The following is a 14,249-nucleotide window of genomic DNA, read 5'->3' as shown; positions in this document are numbered from 1 at the left end:
TTCAAAGTCGTCGAAATTTTCGCCAAAAATGCAAAGGGGTTAGCCTTGGATTTTTTTTGGCCGAAAAATCTTTTGTCTGGGAATCGATCCGTATGACGCTTTTTAGACTAATTCGACGCCCAGGAACTCAGAAAACACACGAAAAATAGCCTAGGACCAGCAGCGGAGAAATGACGATGAAAATCTGCAGTTTTTCGGCTGTAACTTTGCAGGTGTTGCTCGCAGCGTATCGGGACTGCGATTAATTGATTCCTCTCGCAAAATCACGTCGAAAAAGTACCCCAAAGAATCAATTGCAGCACTTTTCAAAGTCGTCGAAATTTTCGCCAAAAATGCAAAGGGGTTAGCCTTGGATTTTTTTTGGCCGAAAAATCTTTTGTCTGGGAATCGATCCGTATGACGCTTTTTAGACTAATTCGACGCCCAGGAACTCAGAAAACACATGAAAAATAGCCTAGGACCAGCAGCGGAGAAATGAAGATGAAAATCTGCAGTTTTTCGGCTGTAACTTTGCAGGTGTTGCTCGCAGCGTATCGGGACTGCGATTAATCGATTCCTCTCGCAAAATCACGTCGGAATAGTACCCCAAAGAATCAATCGCAGCACTTTTCAAAGTCGTCGAAATTTTCGCCAAAAATGCAAAGGGGTTAGCCTTGGATTTTTTTTGGCCGAAAAATCTTTTGTCTGGGAATCGATTCGTATGACGTTTTCTAGACTAATTCGACGCCCAGGAACTCAGAAAACACATCAAAAATAGCGTAGGACCAGCAGCAGAGAAATGACGACGAAAATCATGAGTTTTTCGGCTGTAACTTTACAGGTGTTGCTCGCAGCGTATTGGGACTGCGTTTAATCGATTTCTCTCGCAAAATTACGTCGGAATAGTGCCCTACAGAATTAATTGCAGCACTTTTCAAAGTCGTCGAAATTTTCACCAAAAATGCAAAGGGGTTAGCCTTGGATTTTTTTTGGCCGAAAAATCTTTTGTCTGGGAATCGATTCGTATGACGTTTTCTAGACTAATTCGACGCCCAGGAACTCAGAAAACACATCAAAACTAGCGTAGGACCAGCAGCAGAGAAATGACGACGAAAACCATGAGTTTTTCGGCTGTAACTTTACAGGTGTTGATCGCAGCGTATTGGGACTGCGTTTAATCGATTTCTCTCGCAAAATTACGTCGGAATAGTGCCCTACAGAATTAATTGCAGCACTTTTCAAAGTCGTCGAAATTTTCACCAAAAATGCAAAGGGGTTAGCCTGGGATTTTTTTTGGCCGAAAAATCTTTTGTCTGGGAATCGATTCGTATGACGTTTTCTAGACTAATTCGACGCCCAGGAACTCAGAAAACACATCAAAACTAGCGTAGGACCAGCAGCAGAGAAATGACGACGAAAATCATGAGTTTTTCGGCTGTAACTTTACAGGTGTTGATCGCAGCGTATTGGGACTGCGTTTAATCGATTTCTCGCGCAAAATTACGTCGGAATAGTGCCCTCCAGAATTAATTGCTACACTTTTCAAAGTCGTCGAAATTTTCATCAAAAATGCAAAGGGGTTAGCCTTGGATTTTTTTTGGCCGAAAAATCTTTTGTCTGGGAATCGATTCGTATGACGTTTTCTAGACTAATTCGACGCCCAGGAACTCAGAAAACACATCAAAACTAGCGTAGGACCAGCAGCAGAGAAATGACGACGAAAATCATGAGTTTTTCGGCTGTAACTTTACAGGTGTTGATCGCAGCGTATTGGGACTGCGTTTAATCGATTTCTCGCGCAAAATTACGTCGGAATAGTGCCCTACAGAATTAATTGCAGCACTTTTCAAAGTCGTCGAAATTTTCACCAAAAATGCAAAGGGGTTAGCCTTGGATTTTTTTTGGCCGAAAAATCTTTTGTCTGGGAATCGATTCGTATGACGTTTTCTAGACTAATTCGACGCCCAGGAACTCAGAAAACACATCAAAACTAGCGTAGGACCAGCAGCAGAGAAATGACGACGAAAATCATGAGTTTTTCGGCTGTAACTTTACAGGTGTTGATCGCAGCGTATTGGGACTGCGTTCAATCGATTTCTCGCGCAAAATTACGTCGGAATAGTGCCCTACAGAATTAATTGCAGCACTTTTCAAAGTCGTCGAAATTTTCACCAAAAATGCAACGGGGTTAGCCTTGGATTTTTTTTGGCCGAAAAATCTTTTGTCTGGGAATCGATTCGTATGACGTTTTCTAGACTAATTCGACGCCCAGGAACCCAGAAAACACATCAAAAATAGCGTAGGACCAGCAGCAGAGAAATGACGACGAAAATCATGAGTTTTTCGGCTGTAACTTTACAGGTGTTGCTCGCAGCGTATTGGGACTGCGTTCAATCGATTTCTCGCGCAAAATTACGTCGGAATAGTGCCCTACAGAATTAATTGCAGCACTTTTTAAAGTCGTCGAAATTTTCACCAAAAATGCAAAGGGGTTAGCCTTGGATTTTTTTTGGCCGAAAAATCTTTTGTCTGGGAATCGATTCGTATGACGTTTTCTAGACCAATTCGACGTCCAGGAACTCAGAAAACACATCAAAAATAGCGTAGGACCAGCAGCAGAGAAATGACGACGAAAATCATGAGTTTTTCGGCTGTAACTTTGCAGGTGTTGCTCGCAGCGTATTGGGACTGCGCTCAATCGATTTCTCTCCCAAAATCACGTCGGAATAGTGCCCTAAAGAATTAATTGCAGCACTTTTCAAAGTGGTCAAAATTTTCGCCAAAAATCCAAAGGGGTTAGCCTTACTTCTTTTTTGCGATTTTTGGAGCGGAAAATTTCTGGTCTCCGAATTGATTTGTACGACTGTTTCTAGGCTAATTGGAACACCAGGAACTCAAAAATCACATTAAAAAAAGCGTAGGACCAACAGCAGAGAAATGACGATGAAAATCTGCAGTTTTTTGGCTGTAACTTTTGATCCGTCGCTCGCAGCGTATTGGGATTGCGCTCAATCGATTTCTCTAGCAAAATTACGTCGGAATAGTGCCCTAAAGAATCAATTGCAGCACTTCTCAAAGTGTTTGAAATTTTCGCCAAAATTCCAAAGGGGTTAGCCTTACTTTTTTTGCGATTTTTGGAGCTGAAAATTTCTGGTCTCCGAATTGATTTGTATGACCGTTTCTTGGCTCATTCGAACTCTAGGAACCTCAAAAACACATTAAAAAAAGCGTAGGACCAACAGCAGAGAAATGACGATGAAAATCTGCAGTTTTTTGGCTGTAACTTTTGATCCGTTGCTCGCAGCGTATTCGGATTTTGATCAATCGATTTCTCTCGCAATATTACGTTGGAATAGTGGCCGAAATAATTCATTGCAGCACTTTTCAGAATCGTCGAAATTTTCGCCAAAAATCCAAAGGGGTTAGCCTTTGTTTCGTTGGGGTGAGGCGTGAAAGAGTGGATATGGATGTTTCATCGAAATAATTCATGTTTGCTTTCACGTCACTATAAGAAAAATCAAAATTAAAAACCATGAAAAAATCTACCTTCTGATAAGACGGTAACTTGTGAATACGTTGTAGCTCAGTACGGAGCTTCTGAGAATAATTTAAATGATGGTAGTCAATTCGTACTAATAATAAACTGAACAGGTGATGGTCCAAAATAAATGGTCAAACCTGAATTAATCTCGTTAAAGATACGGTTTATTCTTGGAACGATGTGGTTTCGGAAAATGAACAGATACAATAGATGATATACAGAATCAAATTAGAAACTATAATGCTGAGGTATGTGAATTCAGATAATGGTAACGATATATATATATATGTATATGATCAAATTCATACTTAATCAATTTGCAATTACCTATGCTCATTCAAAAGTCATGTAATGGGGCCGAGTTATAGACTGGTGGTTCCCTCTCGTTATACCAAGTCATATAGAGTACAACTGGGCATCGATTCTACCATTCAACTTTATATTAGAGTTCTCAGAAAACAATATGTCAGTTTGGAGATGGCAAGAGAAGTTTACCACCAATTCTCAGTGTTTTTATAAAAAGGTAATTTTCATAATTCGATGAAATTATAATTTAGAAAATGCTGGAGGAAGTACTGCTCGAATTGAGTTATCTTTTGATAATGATGGCGAGACTGAGTGCCGTCGGGTCGTGTCGGTCAACGTCAATGATATTTTGGAGCAGAGCCCTACCTCAGATCGGTACGAGCAGTTGAATGGAATTTTTTACGACGATTTTCACCCGTTGAATTTTTACCGAATTTTGAATTTGTATTTTTTTGCCGAAGGTTATTGTCCGAAATGTTCGAATGTTTCAATCGCGATTAATAATAAGAAAATGAATAACTATTATTAGATCAAATCGAATTGGTAATTAGAATCTATAATGAAGTTCAGTTAAATGTAATAGTAAAATGAATTGTGAATTAGAATTTATAATGAAGTTCAGTTATTATTAAGTTTACTTAAAACTACATGATCCATGCGAATCAGGGCCGAAGTTGATCTGTTCAAAGGAAATGGAATACCATAAAAATATCTATTCGCGAAATAATTTGAATAAGTAAAGAACAAGAAAGAATTGAAATTAGGCCATAGTAAGTCTTTTCAATTCACAGTATTAATTGAAAGCTTGTAGGTTGACGAATTAGCTGAAGACTCTAGGCCGGTCACAATTAAGACATTCCGATCACTACTATTGCTTCTAAGGGCTAATACAGGTTTACGTCCACGCACCTCGCGATTTGACAGACGAAAGACACGGCTTCTCGGTCCTGACGGTCCAAGAGCCTTCAGTTGCAACAAGTTACAACTGTAATTAGCCAATGAGGTGTAAAGGCGACCCCCTGGTGCCCAAATCTACATGGTCAGCGTTACTCCGACTGCTTCGACGGTGCTCCGACGATTCTCAGTCTCGTCATTTACATCGTTAAAAGATTAACAAAAGATATCTTAATGTAATGTTCACGCAATCATCCATACTGTATATTAATTAGTCTATTTTAATTTGGTGTTTCTATTGTAAGTGGTTTAGCCTAATTATTGATGAACAGTTATTATTTAAAAAGAGAGAGATTTCTAAGTTGAGCTCCTTGATGTCTCCTAGCTCAACGTTTTTCCGCTCAGTTCTTGGTACGAGTTAATTTGATACAAAATTAAACTTAATACTGGGGACTGTATTCACGATCTGGACAGCATTCGATGTGAGATTCTATAGCGATTATCATCGTACAAATTCAAATTATCTACATCGCCTCACTATGTAGTCCTACCGTGTTGCATAAGCGGTCGATATTTTGACTGTTATCATCTCCTCTCGAATAAATCACGTTTTGCAATTTATTTCTTCCATTGTCGAAACATCTGCGAACCCTACCTAATTTTATATCAAGATTCAAGATTTTCCAAGTAGCCAAAATTCGAGTGCAAAGTTTCACATTTATCTAGCATGTCTGCCATATTCATCTCCTAATTCATGGTTCACAACAGTTCAGATATCCAAACTTTCAAGATTAGTTTTCTGAACATCAGCGTCCACCGCATATTTGTAGCAATGTTTACACGCATGACAGTCAATTTGTAAATTGATGTAATAAGTTACATACTAAAATATTTCATGTATGTAATTATAATTTCATTCTCCTAACAATACAAAGTCTAGACTGTGTTGCGTACAGTACACATTGAGTCCGTGGTATATACATATTGTATGTATGTCAACTTATATCGTACTTTCGTCGATTCAGCTATCGAAGTCGAATTGATTATTGACGCTTGAGGAGTCCGAGAAGTGCTAACCCACTCGATACTCGCAAACATCTCGCAAATTGCATCATATCGCTGCGACGCCAACGATACGATATCATACGATATGGTACGCAAGTCGAATGATCCATGCGTTTGAGACTCTGAGTCTAAGCCGCATTTGTGTGCAGAAGCCGTTCGTCTTTTATAAATAAAGAAAGACAGATATGGTAATTATTAGAACAAATATTATTGTATATAGTTTGTATTCTACGTATAAAACACGTATACTCAAATGTGGCAACAAATTACCGTTATATCAAGCACCGCAACAGCACATAACCTCTCTCTGACACTTCCCATCTGCTAAGAATTCACCAGGTATATTTTTTCATTGTGAGCAGGTTTTTTCACAGTCACTCGCTTGTAAAATCACTGACCAAATTCGGCTTTCATTTTATTCTTTTTATCAATTTCTCGAATCCATACATGTACAAAATACGTTAAGACGTGCTGCGTTAATATTCATTATATTACAGGCGGCAGAAAGGAAGGGCACCTTCAAGGTTGAGTACCTGCAGAAGATTGAAAGAGATGTACAAAAGCAGTGGGAGAATGCTAAGGTGTACGAACAAGATGCTCCATTATCTCAGAGACAATCGTCAGATGAAAAGTTCTTAGCCACTTTTCCATTTCCATACATGAACGGACGTCTTCATCTGGGACACACTTTCTCTCTGTCAAAATGCGAGGTATTTTTATGTAGAGGATCTACTTAGTATTCATTTACATTTTATGTGCTGCTAATGACATGAAATAATAATTTTAACATTGATACAATGTCGTATACAAAAATTCACCTGTGATTATAGAAGTACCGTAATTTTCAGTTCGCAGTTCGCTACAATCGCCTCTTAGGCAAAAAAGTTTTGTTTCCATTTGGATTCCATTGCACGGGCATGCCGATAAAAGCTTGCGCTGACAAACTTAAGAGAGAAATGGAAACGTATGGAAACCCACCAAAGTTTCCGCTCGACGAAGAAGTCGTTGCAGAAAAGATCGATGATATTGTCATGAAGGATAAAAGTAAAGGAAAAAAGGTTGATTATTTTGTGGAGCCTTAGTCGCATTCTTTTTCATCTGCAATATGTAGTTCAGACATTTACAAAATTAGCCTTACGAATTTCATTCAATAATTTCTGCCTCTCAACATTTGACAAACTCACGTTTTCAGAGCAAAGCTGTAGCTAAAGCTGGTGGTGCTAAATATCAATGGCAGATTATGCAGAGTCTTGGACTGAATGATGAGGAAATCCAAAAATTCTCCGATGCCAATTATTGGTTGGATTACTTCCCACCGCTGGCTGTGCAAGACTTGAAATCGATCGGAATACACGTATGTAGTACCTACAATTGACAAATACATTCACTCGATTATTGAAAGTCTTGAATTCAGACGACAATCGTTTTTTATTCAAATGTATCTAACCGTCATTTTATGCAAACTAGGTGGACTGGCGACGCATGTTCATAACAACCGATGCAAATCCATTCTTCGATTCTTTCGTTAGATGGCAGTTCCAACATCTAAAAGAGAGAAACAAAGTCAAGTATGGAAAACGGTATACAGTATTTTCACCCAAGGACAATCAGCCATGTATGGACCATGACAGATCCTCTGGAGAAGGTGTCGGACCACAGGAGTACACTCTAATCAAAATGAAACTACTCGAACCTTATCCTGCCGCACTTAAGTATATACAATTAGCGTTTATTACTCTTTATGCATAAACTTCAAACAGTATTGTGAGATAAAACCCCTGTCTTTTGTTTTAGAGTTGTTCAGGGTAAGCCTGTCTTTCTTGTTGCCGCAACGCTGAGACCCGAGACTATGTACGGTCAAACAAATTGCTGGATTCGTCCGGACATGCGATATATTGCTTACAGCTTAGCAAATGGGGATATTTACGTCTCTACGGAGAGAGCTGCACGCAATCTGTCTTATCAAGGCTTTACAAAAACCGAGGGTAAAATAGACATTGTTGCCCAATTGAGTGGACAGGTAATTTAAGCTACTTAATATTTCCTTGCAATTCATTGATCCCAACTTACGAGTATTGAGTCAATTTTATATTATACACCAGGATATTCTTGGTCTTCCACTCCATGCACCTTTATCCAGCAACAAAGTGATATACACTCTACCCATGCTTACCATAAAAGAGGACAAAGGTACAGGTATCGTGACATCAGTTCCCAGTGACTCTCCAGATGATTACGCGGCACTTGTGGATCTGAAAAAGAAACAACCATTTAGAGAAAAGTATGGCATCGCAGACAAGATGGTGCTACCTTACGATCCTGTGAGTTTAGATTCAGCGCCAAATTGCATTGAATGTCAGTTGTCTAGAGATAGTCCGTAGAACACTCTTTAGATGAGATGTTGTCTGCAGCATAATCATATTTCAGGTACTTTCATTTACAGATACCGATAATTCAAGTCCCGGAATTCGGAAGTCTTTCGGCTGTAACGGTTTACGACCAATTGAAAATTCAGTCTCAAAATGATAAAGAGAAGCTTCTGACTGCCAAGGAAATGGTATATCTCAAAGGTTTTTACGACGGTGTGCTTTTGGTAGGTGAATACAAAGGGAAAAAAATTCAAGACGTCAAAAAGGAATTACAGAAGAAACTCGTTGATGCCAAAGATGCAATAGTATACTATGAACCTGAAAAAACAATAATATCAAGATCAAACGACGAATGTGTTGTCGCTTTGTGTAACCAATGGTACCTAGATTATGGCGAGGTAAACTGGAAAAAGCAGGCTGAACAAGCTTTAGAAAACTTGGAAACTTTCCATGACGAAGTTAGGAAGAATTTCATTGCATGTCTGAATTGGCTGCATGAATATGCCTGCTCTCGAACTTATGGTTTAGGTATGTATTTCTCTAAAGTGATTCAGTTTCTGCTATAACGTGTCACAGAAACAATAAGTATGAATCAGTTTCTCTATTCTTCCATAAAAAATATAATTATTTTTGAAGGTACTAAACTGCCTTGGGATGAATACTGGCTCATTGAGTCTCTGTCAGACTCAACTATCTACATGGCGTACTATACAATAGCACATTTAATACAAGGCGGAACATTCAAAGGGGATAAACCCAACGCTCTTGGTATAAAGTAAGTTCAGACAAGCATTTATTTTAGTAAGATTTTGCTGCAGCATTTTCTAATTCTTTTTTTTTAGGGCTGAAGAAATGACCCCGGAAGTCTGGGACTACATATTTTTCAAAGATGCTAAGCCACCGTGTGGATCTATAAAGAAAGAAGCGTTAGATAAAATGCGACGCGAGTTCCAGTATTGGTATCCTGTCGACCTGCGTGTTTCTGGAAAAGATTTGGTTCAAAACCATCTTACCTTCTTCATTTACAACCATACCGCTATTTGGCCGGATCAACCCGAATTATGGCCCAAAGGCATAAGGGCAAATGGACATCTGCTTCTTAATTCAGCTAAGGTAATGAATAGTTTGAGCGCCTTCATAATTCATGTGACATGAGCCTTGAATTAAAGAATATACTCACTGAAAAATCTGTTCATTCATATCTAGATGTCTAAATCGGATGGAAATTTCCTTACGTTGACTGATGCAGTGCGTAAGTTCTCTGCAGATGGTATGCGGCTATGTCTGGCCGACTCTGGTGACTCTGTGGAAGATGCGAACTTTGTCGAAAGCACAGCTGATGCAGGAATTCTCAGGCTTTATACGTACATTGAGTGGGTCAAAGAAGTAATGGCCTCGAAGAATACGTTCAGAAAAGGGGAACCTAATACTTTCAATGATCGAGTATTCCAAAGGTACGATGAAAACAGAAATACCATTAATACATTCATCAGAGATACTTGTTTCATGAATTACCTATGTAATCTATTATTTTTTTTTGCAGTGAAATGAATCTGAAGATACTTGAGACCAAGGAAAACTATCATAAGATGCTGTACAAAGAAGCACTTCGAACTGGATTCTATGAATTTCAGGCAGCGAGAGATAAATATCTGCAACTTACTTTGTCGGATGGAATTAATTTGACGCTCATAATGAAGTTCATTGAAATCCAAACCATTCTAATGGCTCCTATTTGTCCACACGTTTCCGAGCATGTGTGGACCTTGATTGAAAAGGTGAAGATGCAATGCACGGTTGACGTCATGAATCCGATCTCAAAATGTACTTGCACCAGCTCATCTTAATTCATTTCGATTATAGAAAGACAGTATTTTGAACGCTCGTTGGCCTATGGCTGGTCCGATTGATGAAATCTTGGTGAAATCTTCGCAGTACCTAATGGAAGCTGCGCATACTTTCAGAATCCTTCTGAAAAATCAACTTACCGTAAAAAAACCTGCCAAAGGGAAGGCAGCTACTTCTCCCGAAATTCCTACATTCGGTACGATTTGGGTGGCAAAAACTTTTCCCCCATGGCAGAGCACTGTTCTCACGAGTATGAAACAATTGTTCGAGGTCAGTTGATCGATTCTACGTAAGTATCGATGTATGGTATTATTTGCGAGAAACTTGGAACTGTTATTTTTTTTACAGCAAAACGGAGGGAAATTACCGGAAAACAAAGTCATATCTACGGAACTTGGTACCAAACCAGAGCTCAAGAAATACATGAAGAGAGTAATGCCTTTTGTGCAAGCAACGAGAGAAAAAATGGATACACTCGGTGTATCAGCTTTGAATCTGACACTTGACTTCGATGAAGTTGATGTGTTGAAGATAAATCAAGATTATCTTCGCAGCACTCTGGACGTGAGTATAAAAAATATCACCGCAACACGTTTAGCTGAATATAATCTGCTACGTATTCTGAACAAATTTTCATTTCCAGCTGGAAAAAATTGAAATTAAATACTCCGATGAGGCTCCCGAAAAAACGAAAGAAGAATGCTGTCCTGGTGCACCGTATATAAGTTACTCTACAAGACCAGGCCTTCCTGTTACCCTTGTGAATCCACAAAAATGTAATAGCCTTTTCACCAAGGTAATAAAACTCTCCGACGGAGACAGTGCAATTGATGTCTCAGCGCGAATAGCCAAGGATAATAAATTGATAAAAGGTACACATCCATATGAGAAATTCACTTGAACATTCAACGTATTGATTTCACACAATAAGTACTTAGTGACCATGAGGTGATTACTGATTTTGATGTTTCGTTTTCAGATGCTAGTTCAGTTCGCTTATACCGTTACGAAGATTCGGTACTGGGGCCTAGAACTATATCAAAAGTCGACGATATACTGAGTGGCAAAATCCTTATTCCTCCAACCACGATTTTTAGTGTGAATTTAGATACTAATACAGTAGAACTTGACGTTGGAGGAAAAAAATATCCTACTGGACTAGATTTCTTATACATTGTAGAATAGCAATAGCGTTGTAAAAATGACTTATAATTTATTTACGTACTTCGCAATTTGTATTTCTAATGAGGCCAATAAAAGAAAGGACAAGTATAAATAAAATCTTTAAGCAGGACCTGAATATGATTGAAAAAACCTGTCATAAGTAAGTAATAATTTTAATTCTCAAGTATACCTATCTGTTCAAGAGTGTAAGAATTGCCAAGATGTAGGAAGCTTATCGACTCTCATATCGCATGTGCAGGTCATATTCTATGCTATTAGAATTACAAAGTAATATATTACGATCATTGAGATTAATAAAACTGATTATTATTCTTTTTTCTACTGCAAACTTTTAAATAATTCAAATCTATTTCGCCTACCCGCTGTCCCTGGAAGACACAAACGCAAGAACGGTTGCCTACAGTAGGGCGAGTCTGAGAGAGAATATTTACAATACGCGCGAATAAAATTGTTTTGCGACTACGCCTTTGTGGTGTCAAAAATAAAAGAATACTAACAACAAAGTGAACCTAGAAACGTTAGGTGTCACGTTTTATACCTATTTTTCTCGAATTGAGTTTGTTGATTTTTAGCTAGGCGACAATAAACCGAGTCCGTTAATCGGGAAAAAAGTTAATGAAAAACAATGTTGAAGGTGCATCATGAATGCGAACTAAATTTGAAAGAAGATGAAGTATTATTCATCCCTGGAAGAGGTCCATTTCGGTCAACATTCGGGGCGCTTCGACGCTCCTGCATGGTATCCAGCAAAAATCCAATCGCGACAAAATATCTGCGGAGCCGAGCAGCCATCGTTTACGAAAAGAGACGTCATTTACGAAACTTTAAATACGTTATTCACCCGTTCAGTCTTTTCAGGTGGGTCCTTGAAACGAATGAATACCGTACGGCAGGTTAATAATATATTATATCCCAGATTCTTGAAATTCTGGATTCGTAAAATTGTTCTGGCATAATGCATAATTCCAATATAATATGATAAAATTCCTTTCATGCATTTATTATTATCAACAATAATTAATAATAACCATCGGTGTATTCTCACATAAACGATCGTAAGATACAAGCATTATTCACGCAATTTGATAAGCATTGAAATGTAGGAAAAAAAACTCACGTTCTACAGACATTGGTGGGACTTCGCAATGGTACTATCCATGTATGGGTTTTCTTTGATTTTGCCATACCAGGCTGCCTTTGACACGAATCGGAAAATCCGCGGTTGGACATGGACGAAAAATATATTCATCATTTTCTTGAACGCGGATATTATTGTGAATTTGAGGACTGGGTACGTGGCTATAGTCAACCTTGGATAGCGGGAATATTATTTTTCATTGATTAATTATGGAAAACACTATTGGAATTCAATGAAAATTTCGCATGACTTTTATTCCAATTGGGTAGATCCATGAAACTTTGCGACATAAATTCCTATAAGCGCGTATCAAGCACAGAAATTCATGTCCTTCTTTTCAGGTACTACGACCAAACTCTTAGAACAGTGCAACTGGATTCTTGGATGGTAGCAAAAAAGTACATGTTCCATGGTACTTTCATTGTTGATTTGATCGGCTCGATACCGACGGACTTATTTTTCTTGGGTCATTGGAACGAGCTGGAAGTATTGCGGGAGGTGACCTCGCTGATAATGATATTCCGAGGATATTCCATGTACTCGTACACATATAGGCTAACTAACTCCTACGATATATCGATCGGGATCGCGAACATAACGATATTTATTGGTCTGATTTTCTTGACCATCCACTGGCAGGCCTGCTTTTACTACATAGTACCAGTAGCCTTTGTGTCCTTTGGGAAGCCAAAAATGCCCGACGAAAGCTCCTGGATAACACAAAACATGCTGTGGAAGGCAACGCCTCAGATGAAATACCGCAGCAGCCTCTTCCGCGCCGTTGCCATCTTCACTTGTTCCGGATTCAACGGAGCCCCTCCTTTCACGATGGAGGACCAGTACTTGGTCATCGTCTTCCAGGTGCTATCGGTCTTCTTTATGTGCGAGATGGTCAGCGTCATGATGCAGGTGTACAAGACCATGAACAGCTCGTCACTTAAATACCAGGCGATGACCGCCCAGCTGAATCAATACATAAGGCACAAGCAGCTCCCCGTGGAAAACCAGCAGCGATTCATGACCTACCACGAGTTTCGCTACCAGCACAACTACTTCAGGGAGTCGGAGATCCTGAGCACAGTTTCCAGCCAGATCAGTCAGGAGATAGGGATGCACTCGTGCAGGAAGCTGGTCGAGAACGTCACCTTCTTCAACAACCTGCCGATGTCGTTGCTGGTCAGAATCGTGGCGCTTCTTCGCTCCGAGATATTTCTCACAAATGACGTGATCGTGCGGGCCAATCAGCCGGGGGACTGCATGTATTTCATCGCCTCCGGGACCGTCGCCATTTACACCAAGTCTGGGAAGGAAGTTTGCCATCTTGAGGATGGTGCTCATTTTGGAGAAATCGCTTTGGTCATGCCGGACGAACGTCGAGTCGCCAGTGTCGTTGCTGTAGAAATTTGCGAACTTTACAGGCTGGAGCGCGCCGATTTTACTCGGACTATTCACCCTTACCCCATGCTTTGGGAACGGATAAAAAAAATCGCCATGGAACGACACGAAAAGACAACGATTTTGAACGCGCAGTGATTTTAACTCTTCACTACTTGTTTGTAACATTAGATGTAGGGATATAATGCTTAAAGCAATCTGCTAAGATGATATGGTCATTCTTCGACAATTATAATTAGTTGAAGATTATCGAAGTAATAAAGCGATATTCAGAAAGCCTAAGCTTTTCTTCTCATCATTGATTTCGACAGTTTGTATGCAGCATTAATTCCTTTACCAAGGAAATAATTCGGTATATGCAAGGTAATTTTTTCCTGCAAATTTTCCCAAACACTGTAATTGATTCTTCACCGTTGATTGATATGATTTGTTTCTTTTCCGTAGCATAATTCATTGGTCTAATACGTCAGCCACGTACGATAACGTCATAAAGAATACCAGCAAGTGGTAACTTCCGTACTAACCAGCC

General features: G+C 39.3%; 2 protein-coding genes across 2 annotated transcripts; both read left to right on the top strand.

Moving 5' to 3' along the window:
* Positions 1 to 5,856: 5,856 nt before the first annotated feature.
* LOC124412301 (leucine--tRNA ligase, cytoplasmic) lies at positions 5,857 to 11,265 on the top strand. The gene is made up of 16 exons (XM_046892059.1): positions 5,857 to 5,973; positions 6,283 to 6,495; positions 6,634 to 6,843; positions 6,978 to 7,139; positions 7,253 to 7,497; positions 7,580 to 7,805; positions 7,888 to 8,106; positions 8,229 to 8,682; positions 8,791 to 8,929; positions 8,997 to 9,267; positions 9,361 to 9,608; positions 9,698 to 9,932; positions 10,018 to 10,272; positions 10,351 to 10,566; positions 10,646 to 10,874; positions 10,982 to 11,265. The coding sequence occupies exons 1-16, from the start codon at positions 5,971 to 5,973 to the stop codon at positions 11,185 to 11,187; spliced, it is 3,531 nt and encodes a 1,176-aa protein (XP_046748015.1). The 5' UTR covers positions 5,857 to 5,970; the 3' UTR covers positions 11,188 to 11,265.
* Positions 11,266 to 11,855: 590 nt separating this feature from the next.
* Positions 11,856 to 13,858, top strand: LOC124412759 (potassium/sodium hyperpolarization-activated cyclic nucleotide-gated channel 1-like). Its single transcript, XM_046892878.1, has 3 exons — positions 11,856 to 12,080; positions 12,378 to 12,478; positions 12,667 to 13,858. Exons 1-3 carry the CDS (start codon positions 11,856 to 11,858, stop codon positions 13,856 to 13,858), a joined length of 1,518 nt encoding a protein of 505 aa, XP_046748834.1.
* The last annotated feature ends 391 nt before the right edge of the window (positions 13,859 to 14,249 follow it).

This window comes from Diprion similis, chromosome 11 (assembly GCF_021155765.1).
Source record: "Diprion similis isolate iyDipSimi1 chromosome 11, iyDipSimi1.1, whole genome shotgun sequence".
Taxonomy (NCBI): Eukaryota; Metazoa; Arthropoda; class Insecta; order Hymenoptera; family Diprionidae; genus Diprion; species Diprion similis.
The sequence above is the reverse complement of the archived record's forward strand: the minus strand, read 5'-3'. Positions and strand labels throughout refer to the sequence as shown.